This window comes from Pelophylax lessonae (assembly GCF_965119305.1).
Source record: "Pelophylax lessonae genome assembly, chromosome: 9".
Classification (NCBI taxonomy): Eukaryota; Metazoa; Chordata; class Amphibia; order Anura; family Ranidae; genus Pelophylax; species Pelophylax lessonae.
In genome coordinates, this window is record NC_138776.1 from 119,733,370 (window position 1) to 119,756,757 (window position 23,388).

The following is a 23,388-nucleotide window of genomic DNA, read 5'->3' on the forward strand; positions in this document are numbered from 1 at the left end:
CGACGTAGTGTAAACCGAGTCTGAGACTCCTTATATTTACACATTGCGAGTCACTGGCTTGCAGGATTGTGGGCCGCGTATATGTGTAACTTAGGGGTTCTCAAATATACAGGGGCTACAGGGTTTATGTCTGATATGGATAAAACATTTTTTTCAGGTAGACACAACTTTCCAGGTAGACAAACCTTATTGATTAGTCTAAGCTGTGCACAGTGATTTTTATATGTGAGCTAACAATTGTTCAGGGCTCTCTCTTTTTTCATCTCTTTAGGGAGAGCCTACTGCTGGGTGAAAAGGCTAACTGCTGATAGAACACTAAAAAGTTCCAGAGCTGCCTGTCTGTTTTAAGGAACCCATTAGGGAAAACTTTGTTAGTCAAAAGTGTTCGTAGTGGTTGGACAACCATATTTTTAGGTTGTTTTTTTTTTATCTATCATTTTAAATCTACAGTATATTTTTATTAATGATTTACTTTTGACCAGTAACTTTATGTTCTTTTAGCAGAGAAGAGGTCCCATACCCCCAAAATGCACCGGCTATTGTCATTTTTGGAATGCAATACTACTTAGCCATTATTATGTCCTATTTGATGCACATACACCCTGCTTCCAATCCCTTCATGTGGCATATTAACAGAAAACTACAACTTTCCATGGCACCTGGGGCATATATAAGCTCCTTGCATTTCTTCGCTTGCAATATATATATATATATTTATATATAAATATATACAGCCCCTAAATTTTCCACTCGCCTGCTCGCATTTTGCGAGTGGAAAATGATTGCGGGCGAGGACGAGAGAGGAGAGGAAGACGAAAGGCAGCCAGATAATCAGAGCGGGGATCGCTGCACTGTAACATCTTTCATTTGAATTGCAGGGCACTCAGCTTCACACGTAGTTCCGCCTCCTGGCTCGGCTCCTTTGATAGACAGAACACCGCCGATACGTGTGACGTTTATCATAGGAGCCGAGCCAGGAGGTGGGACTATCTGTGAAGCTGAGCGCCCGGCAATTCAAATGAAAGATGTTACAGTGCAGCGATCCCCGCTCTGATTATCCGGCCGCCTTTCCTCTTCCTCTCTCTTCTCCTGCACAGGTGAGGCTGCAATCCATATTTATGGTCACATGGTTGGGGGGGTCTAATATAGGATTACAAGGCTCAGCATGTCTTATTTATGGTCACATGGTTGGGGGCATCTCCTATAGGGCTACAAGGCTCAGAATTCCATATTTCTATTCACATGCCTAAGGGGGGGGGGGTCTCATATAGGACTACAAGGCACAGCATGTCTTATTTATGGTCACATGTTAGGGGGGAGTCTCCTATAGGACTATAATGCTCAGCATTCCATATTTCTAGCCACATGGCTAAGGGGGGTCTCATATAGAACTACAAGGCACAGCATGTCTTTTAGTCACATGATGGGGGGTCTCATATAGGACTACAAGGCACAGCATGGCTTATGTTTACATGATGGGGGGGTCTCATATAGGACTACAAGCCTCATCATTCCATATTTCTAGTCACATGGCTAGGGGGGTCTCGTATAGGACTACAAGGCACAGCATGTCTTATGGTCACATGATGGGGGGTCTCATATAGGCCTTCAAGGCTCAGAATTCCATATTTCTAGTCAAATGGCTAAGGGGGGGGGTCTCATATAGGACTACAAGGCAAAGCATGTCTTATGGTCACATGGTGGGGGGGTCTCATATAGGACTACAAGGAACAGCATGTCTTATTTATGGTCACATGATGGGGGGGTCTCATATAGGACTACAAGGCACAGCATGTCTTATTTATGGTCACATGATGGGAGGGGCGTCTCCTATAGGTGGGGCAACTGGTGGCGAGTAACCCTTAAGGCCCGGGTAGTAGCTCAGGACTTGAAATTTTGAGCCCTGATATATATATACAGTATATATACAGTATATATATATATATATATATATATATATATATATATATATATATATATACAGTATATATACAGTATATATATATATATATATATATATATATATATATATATATATATATATATATATTGTGACAGGAAGTCAGGTAAATCTGTGGATATAGTCACAGACAGGAGATACATTTCCACCTGGTTTAGAAAATTCACCAATTACTATAGGGTGTCGGCTGCAGAGGTAGCCAGAACTATCTAAGGATGTTGAACAGACTTCAGCTGTTCAGAATGAGGAAATTAAGGCCTCTATAATTTGTCCAGAGGAAGTCTATGGATTGCTGCCTCCTGACGCTGTGTGAGCTGGGGAGAGGAGGACAGTCAGATGTGTGCCTCCCGACGCTGTGTGAGCATGGAAGAAGGATTGCTGCCACCTGACGCTGTGTGAGCTGGGAGAGGAGGACAGTCAGATGTGTGCCTCCCGACGCTGTGTGAGCATGGGAGAAGGAATGCCCCCTGAAGCTGTGTGAGCATGGGGAAGACCTCCTGGAGCGATGTGCGCTGAGGAGGGTAAAAAGTGTGAAGACTTCTCAAGGTGAGAAAATGAACTATTTCTATGTGAAGAGTGTGAAGAGAAAAACCAATGGATGTTTTCTATGTGAAAGGAAAGTCCAATGAACATGTGCTGTGTGAAGAGAAAAGGGACATTCTCTATGTGAAGAGATAATAAATGTACTATTGATATTCTGCTGTATGATCAGCCAAGTCTGCCCAACAGTAGGTTGGGGACAGACTTCTTTAGGTAGGTTCCTGTGTGTGAGAAAGTAGCCGCCCACAGTGGCAAGGATTTATTTTGTCTTTTATTTTATTTTTGACGTTTTGATGCTAGCACTTGTGTGAAGAAAAATTGCAAGAATAAAACTCATACACTGTTGTTTGCAACCACTTCTCAGCTATCTCCCTGTGTAACGAACCCCAAAAAGGGGTCATCCACACCCGCCACCGAGCTAATCTCCCACAATATATATATATATATATATATATATATATATATATATATATATATACAGTATATATATATATATATATATATATATATATATATATATATATATGTATGTATATATGTCTTTATACTTTAGATGATTGGCATAATTATATAATATGCAACCATCATCAATTCAAATATTTTGAAAGTTATTTAAAAACAGTTTATATATGATGTCTTTATGACTTGATCTTATTGAAAACATCACCAGAGCCTTTGGTAGTGGGATCTTTGCTATCCTTCGAAATGAATAATAACTGTTGGGAGTGATTGTCTGGATTTATTATATTATGTGAATTTAATAATAAGTAGATTTCCTAAACTGACCCTTCTGCTAATCTTGCTCTTTATACTAAAAAAAAAAAAGCCCCCCCCCCCTTCCCCCAAGAAAAACAGATTTGCCTAAAATTTACAAAATTCAAGGTGGTTCATTCATGTTATTAACCTTTTGTCAGAAATAGTTTATTCGGCACTTACTGTATTAATGCAGAATAATTAAATGTAAGCTATTTAAACACATTTTGATATAGATAAGTGAGATGAAGCAGAACTTTGGTCTGTCTTTTAGTCAGTAATTTATTTTCCTTTCTAATACCTGGATTTGCTGGTGATATTGTTCTTGTTCTTTTAAAACTTTAATCTTTGCCACACTTAAATATAAACAATTGAAAACCAGCACACCTTGTTAGAGTTACAGGGATTTCCTGTTATTAAAGATACAGAATAGGTGCAGAAAATTCAGTCACCTTAATATGACGGTGTGCTAAAAGAGACCCTATTGCCGCACCTCACTTTTAATTTAAAGCACTTGCAATAGCAAATAACATCTAATACTAGTTTTTTTTTTTTAAACAAGATTCTTTAAAATTTTGTATGTAATATATAGAGATCTGTGAATTTTGCAGGGAGTCTAAACTTCCTGGAAGTCATAATTTCTTGGATGCCACATTTCTATGCATGCTTCAGCTTTCACTCTTCCCTCCATCACACCACATATCCTGCATGTCACTTGCGTACATTCACTGTCAGCTTCAGTAATAGGAAACAACATTGAGTTGGGAGCTGGCTACAGCAGCAACTCAAGGTTCTCAATGTACTGAGATAGGATATTAAAAAGTCCTACTTAAGGATCCCAATGTTCGAGTTCTGCAATCAGCCTTGTGACACATGAGACAACGTATGACTGATTGTGTTGTCTCACATAAGTTGCTTGGATTTCCTTATGATCAGAACTGACTTGGAGCAAAACAGAGCCTCACCACTTACTTGGACTCACAACTACTGAATGCAGTTTAGTGTTTTTTACAGAAAGTACTGTATATACCTTAAAAGTCACCAAGTTTGGCCCAATAAAATATTTTTTTTTTTTGTAAAAATCCTTCATAGTTTAGACATAAGCAAAGCAAAGCAAATGGCATAGCCTCTTCTACTGGCATTAACCCTACATGCACTGACAAGCTCATGAGCAGCAAGCGGAAAGAAAACAGTTAAGAAAGCATTAACTATAGCAATTGGCTATCAACCAGAGGGAAATGTATCCTCCAATAACATAATGCAAAAATTATCATTGCAATACTTCTAGCATTTTCTGGGACAAAGTCAGTCGATCTTCTACTGGAGATATCAAAAGCAGTCCCAGAGGAAAAAAAGAGGGGTAGGTGATTCCAAGGCTAAGTGAAAGCATCATAGCAGTACCAGGGCCCCCATTCACTTGTAGGACCTTGCCTTTAAAGCTGGCATCTGCTGATGATGTGACATTCACACAATAAGCACTTTAAGATTTTCCTGCTTAATGAACAGGCCCTATTTTGCAATTCAGCACTGCGTTACTTTAACGGACAATTGCGCGGTCATGCAACGTTGTACGCAAATAAAATTGATTTCCTTTTTTTCCCACAAATAGAGCTTTCTTTTTGTGGTATTTGATCACCTGTGCAATTTTTATTTTTGTGCTATAAACAAGAAATTGCAACAATTAAAAAAAAAACAACAATATTTTTCACATTCTGCTATATAACATTCCCAAAAAATGTAAAAATCCAAATTTTTATAACATTTTAGGCCAATTTGTTTTCTGCTACATATTTTTGATAAAAAAAAATCACAATAAGCGTATTTTTATTGGTTTGCACAAAAGTTAAGGGAAAGATTTATGTAATTTTTATTGTTTTTTAATTTTTTTATTTTACAAGTAATGGCGGTGATCTGCGATTTTTAACGGGACTGCGACATTGCGGCGAATGATCGGACCCCTAACTGACATTTGACACTTTTGGGGTACCAGTGACATTACTACAGTAATCAGTGCTAAAAATATGCACTGTTACTGTAATAATGCCATTGGCAGGGAAGGGGGTAACAGTGTTGGTGATCAAGGGGTTAAATGTGACCATAGGGGAGTGATTCTAACTGTGGGGGGCTGGGCTTGTGAGATGACCATAGAGACATGCGATCCTATATAGCAGGATCACATAGTCTCTGTGATCATCTCAGGGAGAAGGAGAGACTGCTGTGTTTACATCAGCCATTCGTCCTTCTCTGTCAGCGGGGGGAGATCGCCGATGTCAGGCGGCAATCAGAGCCGCCTGACACACACACTCGCCCCCTAGCCTCCTGAGAGCGAGTGACGTAGGACTACATCATTTCACCAAGAAGCGGCTGCCTGCCACAGTAAAGTGGTTAAAATATGTTAAATGTGCAAATCACAAACCATGCAGCTTAGCTGCCCTACATAGCTGTAAAAATACATGCCTGGTGCTGAAAGGCCTGAACACGTGTACTGCCCTGAAAATGTAGGTTGTTACAGGAAACAAGCAGTTTAGTCCTTGCAGGAAATATGTTGGCAAAAGGATGTCTCGTGTAGACCATTCAGAATAGCAAAGACGTCATCTTCAAAAAAAAAAAGAATGCTTCAACCATGTCTATATGGTGAAAGCAAATCCCCTTAGGATGTGAAGGAGATAAACAAAGAGAAGGAAACACAATGGTCTCATTGAGAAGAAAAGAAAACAAGCCTCACAGCTATAAAATCCTTCAAGATAAAGTGATAACAATAAGGGAGGCCACCTTCTGAGATAAGATCAAAAGAGGGGTCTCCTGTAATGGTTTAAAGGGAATATCCTGAATTCAAAGAGAACCATAATAAGATGTCATAAACTAGGGAGGGTTTAACAGGGTCAATGATGTGAGCAATGGTGATATACAGTATCTCACAAAAGTGAGTACACCCTTCACATTTTTTTAAATATTTTATTATATCTTTTCATGTGATAACACTGAAGAAATGACACTTTGCATCAATATAAAGTAGTGAGTGTACAGCTTGTATAACAGTGTAAATTTGCAGTCGCCTCAAAATAACTCAACACACAGCCATTAATGTCTAAACCACTGGCAACAATTTATCCAAATTTAACCCAATTAGCCATTTTCCTTCCCCGATGTCATGTGACTCGTTAGTGTTACAAGGTCTCAGGTGTCAATGGGGAGCAGGTGTGTTAAATTTGGTGTTTTTGCTCTCACTCTCTCATACTGGTCACTGGAAGTTCAACATGGCACCTCATGGCAAAGAACTCTGAGGATCTGAAAAAAATAATTGTTGCTCTACATAAAGATGGCCTCCTAGGCTTTAGGAAGATTGCCAAGACCCTGAAACTGAGCTGCAGTGCGGTAACCAAAACCATACAGCCTTTTAACAGGACAGGTTACACTCAGAACAGGCCTCCCCATGGTCGACCAAAGAAGTTGAGTGCAAGTGTTCAGCGTCATATCCAGAGGTTGTCTTTGGGAAATAGACGTATGAGTGCTGCCGACATTTCTGCAGAGGTTGAAGAGGTGGGAGGTCAGTCTGTCAGTGTTCAGACCATACACCATCTACTGCATCAAAATGGTCTGCGTCGTCCCAGAAGGAAGCCTTTTTTAAAGATGATGCACAAGAAAGTCTGCAAACAGTTTGATGAATACAAGCAGATTAAGGACATGAATTACTAGAACCATGACCTGTGGTCTGATGAGACCAAGATAAACATATTTGGTTCAGATGGTGTCAAGCATGTGTGGCGGCAACCAGGTGAAGAGTACAAAGATGAGTGTATCTTGCCTATAGTCAAGCATTGTGGTGTGAGTGTCATGATCTGGGGCTGCATGAGTGCTGTTGGCACTGGGTAGCTACAGTTTATTGAGGGAACTAAGAATACCAACATGTACTGTGACATACTGAAGTTGAGCATGATTCCCTTCCCTTCGGAGACTGGACTGAGGGCAGTATTCCAACATGATAACGACCCCAAACACACCTCCAAGACGACCACTGCCTTGCTAAAGAAGCTGAGGGTAAAGGTAATGGACATGCCAAGCATGTCTACAGACCTAAACCCTATTGAGCATCTGTGGGGCATCCTCAAATGGAAGGTGGAGGAGCGCAAGGTCTCTTCCATCCACCAGCTCCGTGATGTCGGAGTCCAGTGGCAACCTGTGCATCTCTGGTAAACTCCATGCACAAGAGGGTTAAAGCAGTGCTGGAAAATAATGGTGGCCACACAAAATATTGACACTTTGGGCCCAAATTTGAGGTGTTTTTAGGGGTGTACTCACTTTTGTTGCCAGCGGTTTAGACATTAATGGCTGTGTGTTGAGTTATTTTGAAGGGACAGCAAATTTACACTGTTATAAAAGCTGTACACTCACTACTTTACATTGTAGCAAAGTGTACTCACTTTTGCGAGATACTGTAAATCAAGGGGTGTGAGGGCAATAGTCACTGAAACAAGGACACCAGATATGAAATCTGTCACTTGATGGTGAACCAGGAACCCATCCATGCCCAAATAAAAAATATATAGAAATTGTAGAGTGAGTAAAATTGTCCTGGGGGTTAAGCCCAAGAGCTCTCAGAATTTGACGTTTTATCAATAATTTTAGACTAGTATAAAGAACACTCAGCAATGAACTATTAAAGTATAACTAAAGCCAAAACTTTTTGCAAACGTTGCATAATGTACTGAAGGGTAAGAACCATCCCTAGGTTTTTATTACTATCTGTATCTCAGTTAGGGAGATTCAATCTCTAAAACTGCCCTGATTATCAATGTCATGGGGAATGAAAGCTAGGTTAAATCCAGAAATTTGAGTTCCTATCTAACAGGAATATAGGGAAAATATTCCAATAGGGACACTTGTTCACATGACAACTGACTAAGAGGGGATTTCTCTCACATTTGAAAGACATCCTTTCTGTTTGTGTTGAATCTACAGGAAGGTCAACAGGAATCTTCTAACGTGATACATATGACACAAACAGAAGTGTCCCTACTTTATGCAATATGAAAAACAATTTGGGCTATAGATATGCAGTACATCAAGGATATTAGATTTTATAAATATTTTCAGCCTGCAGTTATCGTGCACAATTTCTTTTGTGAGCTTTTTTTGTGGGTACATGATTACCACCAGGGTTAATTTGTTATCTTTTTTTGGTAAAATAATCCCTGTGATAATTGTAACCTAGTAAAATATAATTCTGCTTATACCTTAATCTTGGGCTCAGCAGAAGCATCAAAGTGACTACTAAGTAAAAACAAGCAATCTACAGAGGAGTCAGTGATTAGTATCTTACAAAAATAATTACAGACATTAAGAGACTGAATAAAAAAGAAACTGCACCTCGGGTACATAGTTATGAGTAACGGAATCCAACACTGATATTTGACTATTCAGTGGAAATATCTCAGATGAACTAATCAACTCTTTCTATAACACGATTTATAGGTCTTTAAAGGACACTTAACTGAGAAAAGTCTTTAGTTACAGGAAACATTAAGAATGTTAAGTGACTTACACTGTGGGTTAAAATGTATGAAATTCCATAACAGAATACAAACTGTACTCAAAATTACATCAAATTGACAACCCTTGAAAGGTTTACAGTGGCTCGTGGTCCCACATTATAGGGAAAACTCAATAAATGTCATATATCCTAACACTTGGTATTTTAGGAACAAATCACAATAAGTTAGCAATATAGAGTAAAAGCATTTTTATTGACCTTAACATTTTGCAATATAATCAAGAAAGTTGATATAATGAATGTTTTAAATTGGTCATAGTAAAGCTTAAGAATGGTTTTTCATCACTCTGTAATATTTGCATCTCCGCGGGCAATGTACTAAACTTGCTGGATTTGTGAGCCATATCATTCATATTGCTTTCACAAACTGGAATATAGGTACTGTATATGAGTTAATTCATGTACAGTGAAAAGCCCTGGTCTTGTAACGTTTTTAATAGACATATGATATAAATACAATGCTGCTTTTACATAAAAGTTCACAATTTGAAATTCATTAGATAAAATTAAATACTTCCTACTATACTATTTGTTTTAAAAATCATATTTGTTAACTTTAGTAACAAAACTAATATATGAAGTACACAGATGATAGTAAGGAATCATGTATCTAAAAGAAACTATAAATCTTCATATTTACATTTATTCTGTTACTAACAGGGGTGAATGGAATGGGCTCTAATTTTCCTTATTGGCGGTCACTTGAATCTAGGTTTTTTTCAATGGCAATATATAAAGATATAATGTAGATGCTAACAGCTTGAAAAAACTTTGACAAAGTGTGCTCTAATTTGTATCTATACTGTAACACTTGTTATACAGTACAATGTACCTAGCTGTCACCATATTTGCTCATTAAATATGCACAATATGTTTATTTAGGTAGCATAACACAGTGGCACTACCTAACATCATTTATGAAAGTGCAAGTTTAAGAACTGTTCCCACTATAATATGTTTAATTCCCTGTTCATTCTGCCAATAGATCTATTGATTTTCAAGTTCCTTTAACTTTTTCACCACCAGGTCCATAGAGCATACAGTGACCATAGCAAAACTGTTCAGTAGACTGCCTAGTATTTACCTAAAATGTGACCTTCACACTCAACGCAACTTCTCTGCCCTTTTTCCCCCTGCTTCCCGCCCCTCCACATCCTTGCAGCACTGGCTGCTAAAATGCCCCCATTTAGGTAGAACTTGTTATGCTACCTAAAGAAACATCGCGTACATATTTAATTAGCAAAAATATTGATTGATATAGATTTGCACAAATATCACAGGCCCCTAAACATCAGTAACACCTTCTTTTTATTCTACTGGTCGTGTGCTTTCAGAAAATGTATGGTTTGGGGAGTCTTTTAAAAACTCTGAAAGCTGTAGGTGAAAAATAAAAATCTTCTTGCATAATTTCGATTTTCACCATCTTGCAAAAAGGCATAATTTTAAATTTACAAATATTTGTTATGAACTCAACACATTTTTAGCTTTTATATTTTGCAGAAATTTAGCAGGAATTTTTTTCAAATGTGCCATGTTTGTATCTAGTAATAATTAATTTAATGCATTCTTAGCGAAAATATTGATTTAATAAGCATTTGCGCAAATATAACGGGTCCTTCAAAATCAGTAGCTCCTTAGTTTTATTCTACTAGTCATGTGCTTTCAGAAAATATATGGTTATGGGGGATCTTTTACATATTCTGAAAGCCGTAGGTGAAAAATAAAAACCTCCAGATTAGGGTTGAGCGAACCCGGACTGTATTGTTCGGGATCGTACCGGACTTTTGGGTATTCGGTACCAGGACACGGACCCAAACATTTCACTGTATGTTCGGGTACTGTCCGTTGTTCAGTAATGTTATTTGATGTTTTGGCGCGGTTTTAATGGCGCGGTTTCAACAGGTGCAAGGCAGCCAATCAGCAAGCGTTTAACTAGTGTGCCCTTAGAAGCCATCACAGCCATGCCTACTAATGGCATGGCTGTGATTGGCCAGTGCAGCATGTGACCCAGAGTCTATATAAGCTGTAGTCACATAGCGCCGTGCATCACTCTGCTATAACTATACTAGGGAGAGGTTCCTGATGCTGCTGAGGGAGAGATAGGGAGATTATTGTAGGGTCAGACTGCAGATTGCTTTGAGGGAAAGCATAGGACAAATCTTCTTTAATCAGACAGTGATCTACATTGATTTGATTGTGTGGGGGTGCAGTGCACAATCTTTTTGCCCAGAGGGAGAGATAGGAAATTATTGTAGGGGCAGGCTGGAGATTGCTTTGAGGGAAAGAATAGGAAGAATCTTATTTAATCAGACAGCGATCTAAATTGATTTATTGTGTGGGGGTGCAGTGCACAATCTTTATGCCCTGACCTGAGCCCAGCGAGGAGGAGAAAGGAGAAAAAAAAAACTTTTATCAGTCTGTTAGGTGGGCGGCGTGCGGTGCTGCACATTTAATGCAAGCTGAGTGCATATGTGTCTGCTTAATCTGCATTTAAAAAAGAAAAAACTTTTTTCCTTCATATTTTACTTTGACATACAGTGTTTAGACAGACACTGCTTTTCTAACCTGCTCTTCAAAAAGCACCAATGTAAGATGAAAATAATTATTTTTCAGTATTTAGGGTAAAATAATTATTCTTCAGTTTTTCATTCAAATGTTTTTTTTTTTTATTCAATAGCGGAATAGAACAACAACAGTATCCAACCTGTTAGGCGTGCGGTGTGTAGCAGCCATTTCATGCAAGCTGAGTGCATAAGTGTCTGCTTAATCTGTATTTAAAAAAGAAAAAAACTTTTTTTCCTTCATATTTTACTTTGACATACATTGTTTAGACAGACACTGCTTTTCTAACCTGCTCTTCAAAAAGCACCAATGTAAGATGAAAATAATTATTTTTCAGTATTTAGGGTAAAATAATAATTCTTCAGTTTTTCATTCAAATGTTTTTTTTTTATTCAATAGCGGAATAGAACAACAACAGTATCCAACCTGTTAGGCGTGCGGTGTGTAGCGGCCATTTCATGCAAGCTGAGTGCATATGTGTCTGCTTAATCTGCATTTAAAAAAGCAAAAAAAAACTTTTTTCCTTCATATTTTACTGTGACCTACAGCGTTTAGACACTGCATTTTACATCTGCTATTAAACAAGCACCAATTAAGGGGACAATTATTTTTTAGATTTTAATTCATACGTTACAGTGCGATACACCCATTTCATACTGTTGTTGTAGTCCACTTTGCAATAAAAACCCATTTAGGGGAAAATAAATAAATTGCAGCCTAGTCTGCATATGGTACAGTGAGATGCGCCCATTGCATACTGTTGTATTTCGCTTTGCAATAAAAACCCATTTAGGGGATAAAAAGTTAATTGCGGCCTAGTCTGCATATGTTACAGTGAGATACACCCATTGCATACTGTTGTATTCTGCTTTGCAATAAAAACCCATTTAGGGGATAAAAGTTAATTGCGGTCTAGTCTGCATATGTTACAGTGAGATACACCCATTGCATACTGTTGTATTCCGCTTTGCAATAAAAACCCATTTAGGGGATAAAAGTTAATTGCGGTCTAGTCTGCATATGTTACAGTGAGATACACCCATTGCATACTGTTGTATTCCACTTTGCAATAAAAACCCATTTAAGGAGGGGTATGTGTCTTGCCCCCCTGCTTTGTTCTCTAGATGTATGGCTTAGGGGTTATTGTAAGTGCTCTCTCTTTTCGCCATGCCCATCGCTCACTAGTGTTTTGTTTAACCCTTCCATTCCTGATAGTTTGCAGGTGGGATGGGTGTGGACATGGATGCAGGCTTCACTATTTCAGCTTCGTAATCTTGTTCACCCTATATCCCTTTGAAACCTTGCGGGAGAAATTTAACATCCCTAAGCATACTTTTTATTTTTACCTGAAAATTCGTCACCTGTTTCACTCCATGATGAGATCCTTGACTCTGGAGAGGCCCACGGCCTTTGAACAGTTGACGGCGCAGGGGCCTCACCAGAGACATTTAGTATCCACTATCTACAATATTTTACACGATGCTCAGTCATTGGTGGAAGATACTCACCTCTATATGTGCAAATGGTCTGAAATATTACAGAAACCCATTTCAATGCAGATGTGCGACAAAATTTGGTCGGCTGCCTTTAAGTCCTCCAGGTGTGTAGTGCAGAGAGAGACCACATTGACAATTTTGTTGTTTTGGTATATAACCCCAGCTAAATTGCATAGGATGGACCCATCATGCCCGGCCACTTGCTGGCGTTGCGGCACTGGTTTGGGCACATTGTATCACATTTTTTGGCAATGTCCTCTCATACAACCTTTTTGGGCCATGGTGGGGTCAAAGATACAATCTGTGACGGGCCTGTCCTTTCCACTAGATCCCCTTCATTATCTTTTGGGCCTTCCTTTCCCCGGGGTTTCCAAGCCTACCAAGCGATTGATATCTCACCTTTTGGTTGCGGCCAGGAGAGCAATCCCGTTACACTGGCGGCAGACGGGACCCCCTGATGCTGCCCTTTTTCAATGATTGGTGCTGGAGATATGGAGGATGGAATTCCTTATGGCTACGGTCCACGACAAAGTTTCTCGCTTTAATGCTATCTGGGCAGATTGGGACCTTCAGGATTCTGCCCTGATATGAGTAGATCTTGGTCTCCTGCTGATTAACCTCTCATTTCATTAGGCCAATTGCATATTTGTTTTGTATGGCTTGATGTGTGCTTTATATTGTTTTGTTCTCTTCTATTTGCATATACCTACTGGGACTATTTTGAATTGCCTTGCAATGTTGTTGTTTTTGGGGTTTCCTACCCCATGTCTGTTCAATATACTTGTTTATATTTTCAATAAAAATTACAATTATAAAAAAAAACCCATTCAGGGGATAAAAAGTTAATTGCGGCCTAATCTGCATATGTTAAAGTGAGATACACCCATTGCATACTGTTGTATTCCGCTTTGCAATAAAAACCCATTTAGGGGGAAAAAAATTAATTGCGGCCTAGTCTGCATATGGTACAGTGAGATACACCCATTGCATACTGTTGTATTTAGCTTTGCAATAAAAACCCATTTAGGGGATAAAAAGTTAATTGCGGCCTAGTCTGCATATGTTACAGTGAGATACACCCATTGCATACTGTTGTATTCTGCTTTGCAATAAAAACCCATTTAGGGGGAAAAAAAGTTAATTGCGGCCTAGTCTGCATATGGTACAGTGAGATACACCCATTGCATACTGTTGTATTCCGCTTTGCAATAAAAACCCATTTAGGGGATAAAAGTTAATTGCGGTCTAGTCTGCATATGTTACAGTGAGATACACCCATTGCATACTGTTGTATTCCGCTTTGCAATAAAAACCCATTTAATGGAAAAAAAAGTTAATTGCGGCCTAGTCTGCATATGGTACAGTGAGATACACCCATTGCATACTGTTGTATTCCGCTTTGCAATAAAAACACATTTAGGGGATAAAAAGTTAATTGTGGCCTAGTCTGAATTCAATAAACACCCATGTAGGTAAAAAATATTAAATTGCGGCCTAGTCTGTAGCTGTACGTGTGAGATACACCCGTTATATACTGTTGTTCTATTCCGTTATTCAATAAACACCCATTTAGGGGAAAAAATATAAAATTGCGGCCTAGTCTGTATCTGTACGTCTGAGATACACCCGCTGTATACTGTTGTTCTATTCCACTATTCAATAAACAACAATGTAGGGAAAAAATATTAAATTGCGGCCTAGTCTGTATTTTTAGCAAAAATATCGTTTTGATAAACGTTTGTGCAAATATCACAGAGTATTAAAAATCAGTAGCACCTTTTTTTTTTTTTTTAGTTTACTAGTGTGCATTTATGTATTGTTTGAGGGGCCTTTTACAAACTCTTAAAACTGAAAGGGAAAAATAAAAAAGCTATGGAAAATTTAAAAAAAATGGTCTGGCCACGTGGGTTTAAAAGTAGAGCCTGTCAGTGAAAGGGTTAACAGGGTGACATGTCTGCAGTATTGTGACCCTACAACATTCCCAATGCTTTTTTTTTTTTGCTTTGTTTGTATGTATGGGGTCAGCTTTAACATCTATACCGACTCCTATTTGGTCTGGTATGTACTCTTAGGGGGAACCCAATGTTTTTTTTGCATGGGGTCCCCATTAACATCTATTACAGGGTCTGGTATAATTTAACCCCTTAATGCCTACATAACACATACATACAGTATCCGGAAAGTGGACTTTATTCCTGCATGCTGCATATACAATAGGTGTTCTCCATTTGTGCTGGAAGCGATCTTGAAAGCATGCTCTCAGTGATAAGACCAAGCTGTCAGTGACAGCTACAGGCCTTGTATTAATGATCGGGACAAAGATCCCAATCACATGATTGCTGCAATAGCCTGTGATTGGCTATTGCCGTTTATTCTCCTCTGTGAAGAGGAGAAACAACAGACTTCTCTGCAAGCGAGGATGAAAAAAACGAAGGGGGATTTGCTAAAACTGGTGCACACAGAATCTGGTGCATCTGTGCATGGGAGCCAATCAGCTTCTGACTTCTGACTGAGCTTGTTCAATTAGGATTTGACAAAAAAACTGAAAGATGATCAGTTACAATGCACAGCTGCACCAGATTCCATGTACTCCAGTTTTAGTCATTCTCCCCCCAATGTATTTTTTCTTTCTTGCTAGAGGAGAGGTCTTAAAAAAGAGTCTGCTACTGCCATCCAGGGGTTGCAGGAAAGAAATGCACTTGATTCAACCATCAACACAAACAGCATTGAGGCAGAAATCTCTCCAGCCATTGTCTGAAGACAGTGATGAATGCCAGCAGCTATAGCAGCCCTAGTAATAATTACAGATAAAACCCAACATGCAGGTTGTACCCAAGTTGATCAATCGATCAACTTAATACATTCAGCCTGTCCATACGCTGTTTGAAACTCGGCTGGTTTCTGCTGAACTGGCTAAATTTGGAACAGTGTATGGCCTGCCTTACTCACTGCCCAGGAGATTGCTAAAGAAAAATCAAGACTGAAGCAATTAATGCTTTGATCCCCACTGTCCAGAAATCTCCCCTATGTGATGTCTATCATCAGACTTAATACTTTACTTTTTTGAACTACCAAGGAAAGGGTTGCTAAGGTTTCTTCTAACAACCACCAACCACCTGCCCCCTGAGCCCTGTGTTTTCACAACTACTATGCCCCTTCCCTTGACTTTTCCTTCAAGATTAAAGACACAATTATTAGTCCTTCCCCTTATTTCTCCTTTTGGCTTCACATCCAATTGCTGTTCAAATCTTGCTGCAGTAATGTTTGCAACATCTCCAAATTGTGCCCCCTTCTTAACCTTGGACATCACAAAGCTAATAATTAACTCTCTTGTTATCTTTCACCCCAACTGTTGAAATTCTTTCCCATTGGCCTGCTTCTACGTAAGCTATCCCCCGTCAATCATATCATAAAGGTTGCTTCCAGACTCATCCCACCACAACCATTCATTGTTCACCACCCCTCATTGCCACACCCGCCATTGGCTTGAAACTGCTCAACAATGAAATTCAAAATCCTGATAACATACCAAGCCATCCACAAAGCTAGTTACATTACAAACCTCATCTCGCAATATTATACAAACTGTCCCTTCCAATCCTCTCAAGACCTACTACTTTCTAATTCCTATGTCACATTCTCATATACTTGCATCTAGCACTTCTCCAGAATCTCTCCCATCCTCTGGAACTCCCTACCCCAATCTTTCTGACTAGTTCCAACTCTGCCCACCATTAGATGATCCCTGAAAGCTTATCTCTTCAGATGAGTTTTCAATCAACTGCACTTTTTCTTTTTCCATCAGCTCAACCATCACAGTTTTTACCTTTTTGTAATTTTCCAACCCTCCCTAGTTTGTAAGTTCTCTTGTATTGCGACATTGCTCTGAAACCCTGTCAATACCTCTACTATCAACAAAAACATATCAGACATTTTTGAACATAACAATATCCCAGACACCAATCCCCTAACGCAATGGGAAGCCCACAAATGTGTATTTACAGCAGATGCTCATTATCATCCTTAGCAACAGCACGTAAACAAGCCAAACAAGCCTCTATTGATGCTCACAAAGACATTGCAAATCACTTTGTTCAGTTTTATTCTGAACTATATAATCTCCCCCCAGAAAACAACAGCCATAGGATGATAAACAACCACACCAATCCATTATTGACGAATTCTTGAAACGGTAAAGCCCAAAATCCATCTCTTCACAACAAGCAAGCAAAATCAATGGCTCACTGACTCCCAAATAATTCAAAACAGCCCTTAAACAGATGAAAACAAGGAAAAGCCCTGGTCTTACCCTGGTCTTATTGCAGAATTTTCCCTGACCTCCTAATCCAACCCTTCCTATGAGCGTTTAACCAGCAATCGAGCCCTACAACCCCATCTAACAATCTACTAGAAGCTCAGTTATTTTAAAACCTGGCAAAGATTTATTCCTGGCCTCCAACTATTAGCCATATTACAATATCTGTATGCCTATCAATCATCCCTATCCCAGACATACCTTAACACTTTGGAAAACTTCTACATACAGTACACTGTTTACAGCAGAACAAAGAGTAGTAGCCCTTTAATTGTGATTTCCGTTCTGTTCCCCCACACTTTTTCAGGATGGACTGTGATGCTTATGTAAAAAAAATATATCATGCAGTTCATAACTCTATGCTTCATTTTCATGATAAATGGGATATTTGACCATGAAGCATATAGACGTGTCTCTGCCAAATATTTCCATATGTAACAATGCTATCCAGTTTAATGTTGACCTCCATGCCACTTAGTTCTATCCCTCTTGAATTATTCTATCACGTTTATTGATCTCTGGTCTCTGTACCTGATCCAGGATATGGGAATATACAGTATGTCCTCCGACCCCCTACAATTCAGTAAAGCATCCATAGCCATCGGATGAAGGGGGGGGGGATATTAGCCAGAGAGTTATGATAACATGATTAGGGATGGAAGCAGGGAATACATTTTGAATAATTTCTCATAGAGGCTGAAAATCAGCCACCTTAGTGGAGCCCAACTCTAAATAATCTGAAATCTCAAGGACCCCTGGACATGTGCTATCTTCCATGGAAAGTGTCAGCACTAGAATTTCAGCATTATTTGTCTTATGATAATCTAAAGGAAAATCAAGTCCTTCAGCAATGGATTCTTCCTGTCTTGCTAGAGATAATGCAAACCCAAGTGCACAAATCTTTCATGTCTGGTATAGATTTTAAGGGAAACCCCATGCCAAAATGAAAAAAAAAAATGGGCTGTGGTTGTTGGGGTCTGTGGGTGGGAGGCATAACGAAGTCTGGAAGCCCCCAGATCCTGCCCCCCCCCCCACGTGAATAAGTGTCCAGTAAATAGTATCCTTACCTATTCACCAAAAATGTAATAAACACAAGAGACAAGTTTTTGACAATTCCTTTATTAAAAAAGAAAAAAAAAAGTGTCCCTCAATTGTCAATCACAGCACTTTCTGAACCCCCCCCAAAAAAAAAAAAAGAAAAAATCAAAAACGCTCTTGCCTCCTGGGAGGCCTCCAGCCTTATGTCTCTTCTGCGCTTTGACATTTCTTTTATAGGTAATGGGCGGAGACACCTGGGTATGTCACCCGGTGTCCCTGCCCCTTCTAAAGTTACAGACCCAGCATGCACCAGTCTCTGACGTCAGAAAAGGGTGGTGCCATCAGATGACGTAGCCAGGTGGCCCCACCCCTTACCTATATAAGAAATGTCAAAGCGTAGAGTGGACATACAGCAGGAGGCCTACCAGGAGGTGGAGCATTTTTTTTTCAGGTCGACGGGTGGCATGATTGAAGATGGATTTACATTGAGGGATACTGTTTAACGGAACTGTCAAAAACATGTCTCGACTCTCTGGTGTTTATTACTTTTGCCACTTTTTTGGTGAATAGCTACGGATACTATGTACCCGATACTTATTCACAAAGGGGGGTGTTATAGGGGGCTTCCAGATTCTGATAAGCCTCCCAACCACAGACCCCATCAACCACAGCCCAGGGTTGTCTTTCTTTGTCCCCATCAACATGAGGACAAGGTGCTTTGAGCTGGTGGGGCAGAGGCCCCCTGCCCCAAAGCACCCCCCCCATGTTGAGGGCATGTGGCCTGGTTTGGTTCAGGAGAGGGGATGCTCGATCACCCCCCCCCCAAAAATTGAGAAAGAATAATAACATAGACCCTAAGAGACTTAGGGTGCCTAACAATGACCATTAGATCAATAGGAGCCTCCCGAAATTCCTGCCTCAAGTACTGACTCCCAGATACCAAGAAGGACACTAAGAAAGACCAAAAGTCAAAAATAGTAGAAGAGGTAATGTAAAGAGGGCAAGCCCCTGAATGCCCTGATAGCCTCTAAATGGGAAGGGGGATTGTACTAGGGTGGACATAAGATCTAGTGCTGAATAAAATTGACTAGATTGGCTCCAAACAAAGTGCCACATCCCAACAAACACATTTTCAACTCAAGAAATCTAAGAAAGCTGGCAGGGCTTTCGAAGCACTATATATTACAACTTATTAAAAAAAATCAGATTTGTATTTATATATTGCCTATAAAAAATAATATTCTTATTTAAAGTCTCAACAACATTCCAGGCTAACCTCCAAAGCTGTTGCTGAGGATATGCCTTTCTGGATAGCTGCTGTGCAGAGACTAGCTTAAACAGTACCCTTCATACTAAAAAATACTAAATAGGATCATGTTTTTGCAACAAATAACACTAAAAATAAGTGGGGAGTGCTTAATGGACATATTAAACTATGGCAATTGTCAGTGCATTCTAATGAACAAAAAATATAAATGAAAAAAAGATAAAACGTCACAAGAAGACCTCAATAAAATAGAGTGATAGGAAGCTAAATGGCAGATGAGGTTCCATGAGTAAAAATGTAAAGCAAAGCAAAGCGTTACTCACTAGGGGGTGAACCTTTGGGATAGTCAAGGACAGAAAATGACGTTGGGACTCTAGTAGATCACAGACCCAGCAATAACATGCAATTCAAATCTGTAGCAAGCACATCCGGCAGACTACTAGCATGCATTACAAGGGGATTGCTCAAGAGATAAGACTATAATTCAACCACTTTACAAAACTCTAGTTCGGGCACATCTTGAGTATGTCATCCAGTTCTGGTCACTAATCTTCAGGAAGGATGTGCTGGAACTGCAGAGAGTCCAGAGAAGGGCAGTGAAGCTAATAAGGGAGCTGAAGGACCTCAGTTATGAAGAATGACTACAGACATTAAGTGTATTCTTCCTGGAGAGGGGATAAGATAGCAACATACAGAACTTTAAATGGTGACCCTAGCTTTGGGAGGAAACATTATCACAGGTCTCTAGAGAAGACACACACAATGAAGTTAATTGAGATGTTATTCAATCTTAAACTGCATAAGGGGTTCTTTACTGCTAGAGCAGTAAGGATGTGGAACTACCTTCCAGAGTAATTGGTGTCAGTGGAGTGTAGATACATTAAAATAATTTTAGGATGTGTTTCTTAGTTTCACAATATACAATATATGCAAAATAATAGTGACACGCACACACATGCACACACACATACACACTCAGTTTGAACTGGATGTCTTTACTCAGCTTTAGCCATGATTGAAGTCACAGAAAAGAAAAAATATATATGATGAACTGCATACTGAGAAAAACAGAAAGTAAAAAAAGAGAATAAAAAAGCTAGTGAAAAAATAATTATGGTTATATGAGGGCTGGCTTAGTGGCTTTTAACAGCTTTTTTGTTCTATTCAGTCCTTCTGTAGGCAGCAGCATATAACCTGACCATTTCAGAATTCAAGACTTTTTCTGGCTTTTAATAAACAATAAAGAAAAATGGAATTCATATACTAAATACCATATTTTTAGAGATAAACCCATAACGTTAATAGAATATTATATTGTTTGCTATAGTTGTCCTAGTGGTATAGTTACAATGATGGCAAAATGTCAATGTGCTATCATTCTATGGTCAGTGGTGTCACATTAGACCAAACTTGGTCAAATGTGAAAGTTATTACAGATAAGAACATTTCTGGATATTGATCATATTCAAACACTAGTGCAAAAGCTGGGAAACTAGATAAGGTAATAAATGATGACAATACACATACGCCTAAAACTACCTGTCTTGTTTTTGTAAACAGATTGCATGGACTTTTTAGTTATGGCTATGTAAAGTATAGTATATCTAGGAATACGATTACTCTGCCTTGTCCAGGCCTTTTCCAGGCAATGAAACATGTCAATTAAGCAAAAAACATGTTTCAAGTGTTCTGCTTGCGTACATATAAAAATAACATATGGCTATCCTAGAAAGATCCATATTGAACATTCTTAACCCATGAACATGTGTTACATGACCTCTAAGAAGCTGAAACGAATCATTAGTGATTAAAAAAAAAAAAAAAAAAAAAAGCAAGCCAGAACAAGCCAACAGTTTTTGTTCAGAAAATTAGAACAGTCGGTTCTCATCATGCCTGAGGCAATGAGCAAGTGTAAACCTCTTGCTTTAGCTGTTATTGCCAGCAGTGCAAGCAAGTCAGCTAAGCTCTATTTTCAGAAGCCTGGGTTTCACAACAAGGTAGAACATGCCACACATGGATGATAGTGATGAAAATAAAACGGGTGCTATTGCCAACTACAAAATTAGACCATACTGTATGAGAAACAGAACATATCTGAAACAAGCGACAGGGTTGCCACACATTATGTCATTAATGACATTATAATGTCATTAAATGTAGAGATACAATAATATAGTCTATTTCATATTCATCGTCATCTTAGTAAAACCAGTAACATTTAAATTGTCAATTGCTTATTATTAAAATATTGAGATAAGAGGGGGAATCATTTTTCTTCTAACTATATTTATTATCAAAACCGTACAAGTTACTGTGAATTTAACAAACCAAGACATTTGGAATCTAAAGTTTAAGTGAAATAAATTAGATATTATTTAGACATAAAGACAATATCTATATGAAAAATATTCAGATTCAACCCTCAAGTTATTACCAGACTCATTAGTGGTTTCAATTGTGGATCACACCCGGTGGTATTCATTTAAGTGCTTCAAACTCTTCCTAGATGTTCTATGATACATAGAATTATTAACGACTCTTAACATAAGTTTACAGATGTAACTAGTATTTTTTTTTTTGTTGTGAAAGTGTATGTAGTATTTGCTTTGAGTTGAGCCCTAATCAGATTATAATATTACACAAGAAAACTCACCTCTTCAATATCATTATCCAAAGCTATCAATTTCAGTGGAGCAGTTAGGTTTGAATTGTCAGAGATAGTTGTTCCCACAGGAGAAGACTCCAGTATGTAGCCTTGGTATGTAGCCAACGTGAAATAAGGAGCCTGATTGTTCTCATCCATAATTTCAATGTGAAGGTTTGCAAATGCTGGAAGTGGATGACCATTGTCTTGCTCAGCCTAAAAAGAATAGTATTGTATAGATTAAATATTATTGTAAAAATAGCAGCTTGGTGTACACTTAAGGGATCAACCATAATTTAAGCTTTAACCCTCCTCTTATGTTAGAATTCCGTTACTATCTATGATGTTTAGGGTCGGTTTTGACCCGTGTTTTAAATCAGCCATAAAATACCCTCTGAATAATTATTTATCATCAAATTTGTTTCTTACCTCTTGGTTACCTTGTTAGGCTTCTTTATGCTTGAAAAGATTGGTTTTAATATTTTTGGTGTGACCCCTTAGACCTTTCTTTTGATAGCATACCTCTCATTTTCAAATTGAAAAAATGGTAAAATAAAGTCAGCAACTCTGAAATGTATTTGTCCTATGTTTCTTCACTTTATTTAGAAAAGTAGACAAGCAGGAAAAGAGATAGACCCCTCCCTAACTACAGCTCACAGGGTTGAGAGGGGATTGGCTGTCAGTGTTACTAAGCAGAGAGAGTGTTTATGATTTCAGTTTTGGCACTTATTAGTATCCTAAAATCCTATATTATAACTGGGTCAGAATTGACCCTAACACCATGAACGTCTTAATTTTCACCACAGTATTTTATAATTTAGTGAAAAGGATTATTTTTCTATTACATTGTTTAAATAGAGGTTCCTGACAAAGTAAAATAATCTTGATGCAATAAACAAATTTATGTGATACTTATAGACATTCAAAACCTGAAAACGGGTCGGTTCTGACCCTAACATAAGAGGAGTGTTAATATATTAATGTAATTTCAAAAGTCATTTTCATTATTTTAAACTACTGTATGCAGATTTCATTAAAATAAAACCTGGTAACCCTGCTGTGAAGGTACTTGCTTAGGCACGTGCTGCAATAGGGGGAAAACTCTCTGTACCGGTTCCCAATTGTGCTTCAGTATTGTCACCTTGTCATATGTTGAGATTACAAGTGGCTGCTGCAACACAGATTAAGCAAGTATAATCCAGCACTGTCACCATCAGGAAAACCACCCTGAGAAATGACATGCATCCATCGTTGAAGTGAAT

General features: G+C 38.7%; 1 protein-coding gene across 1 annotated transcript in view; it reads right to left on the reverse strand.

Annotated features, from left to right (window-relative positions):
* PCDH15 (protocadherin related 15) overlaps positions 1-23,388 on the reverse strand; it is a 1,730,880-nt gene that overhangs the window by 698,475 nt on the left and 1,009,017 nt on the right. Inside the window, exon 12 of the mRNA XM_082269384.1 lies at positions 22,136-22,342. Within this exon, the coding sequence (XP_082125510.1) occupies positions 22,136-22,342 (207 nt within the window). The remainder of the gene's footprint in view (positions 1-22,135; positions 22,343-23,388) is intronic.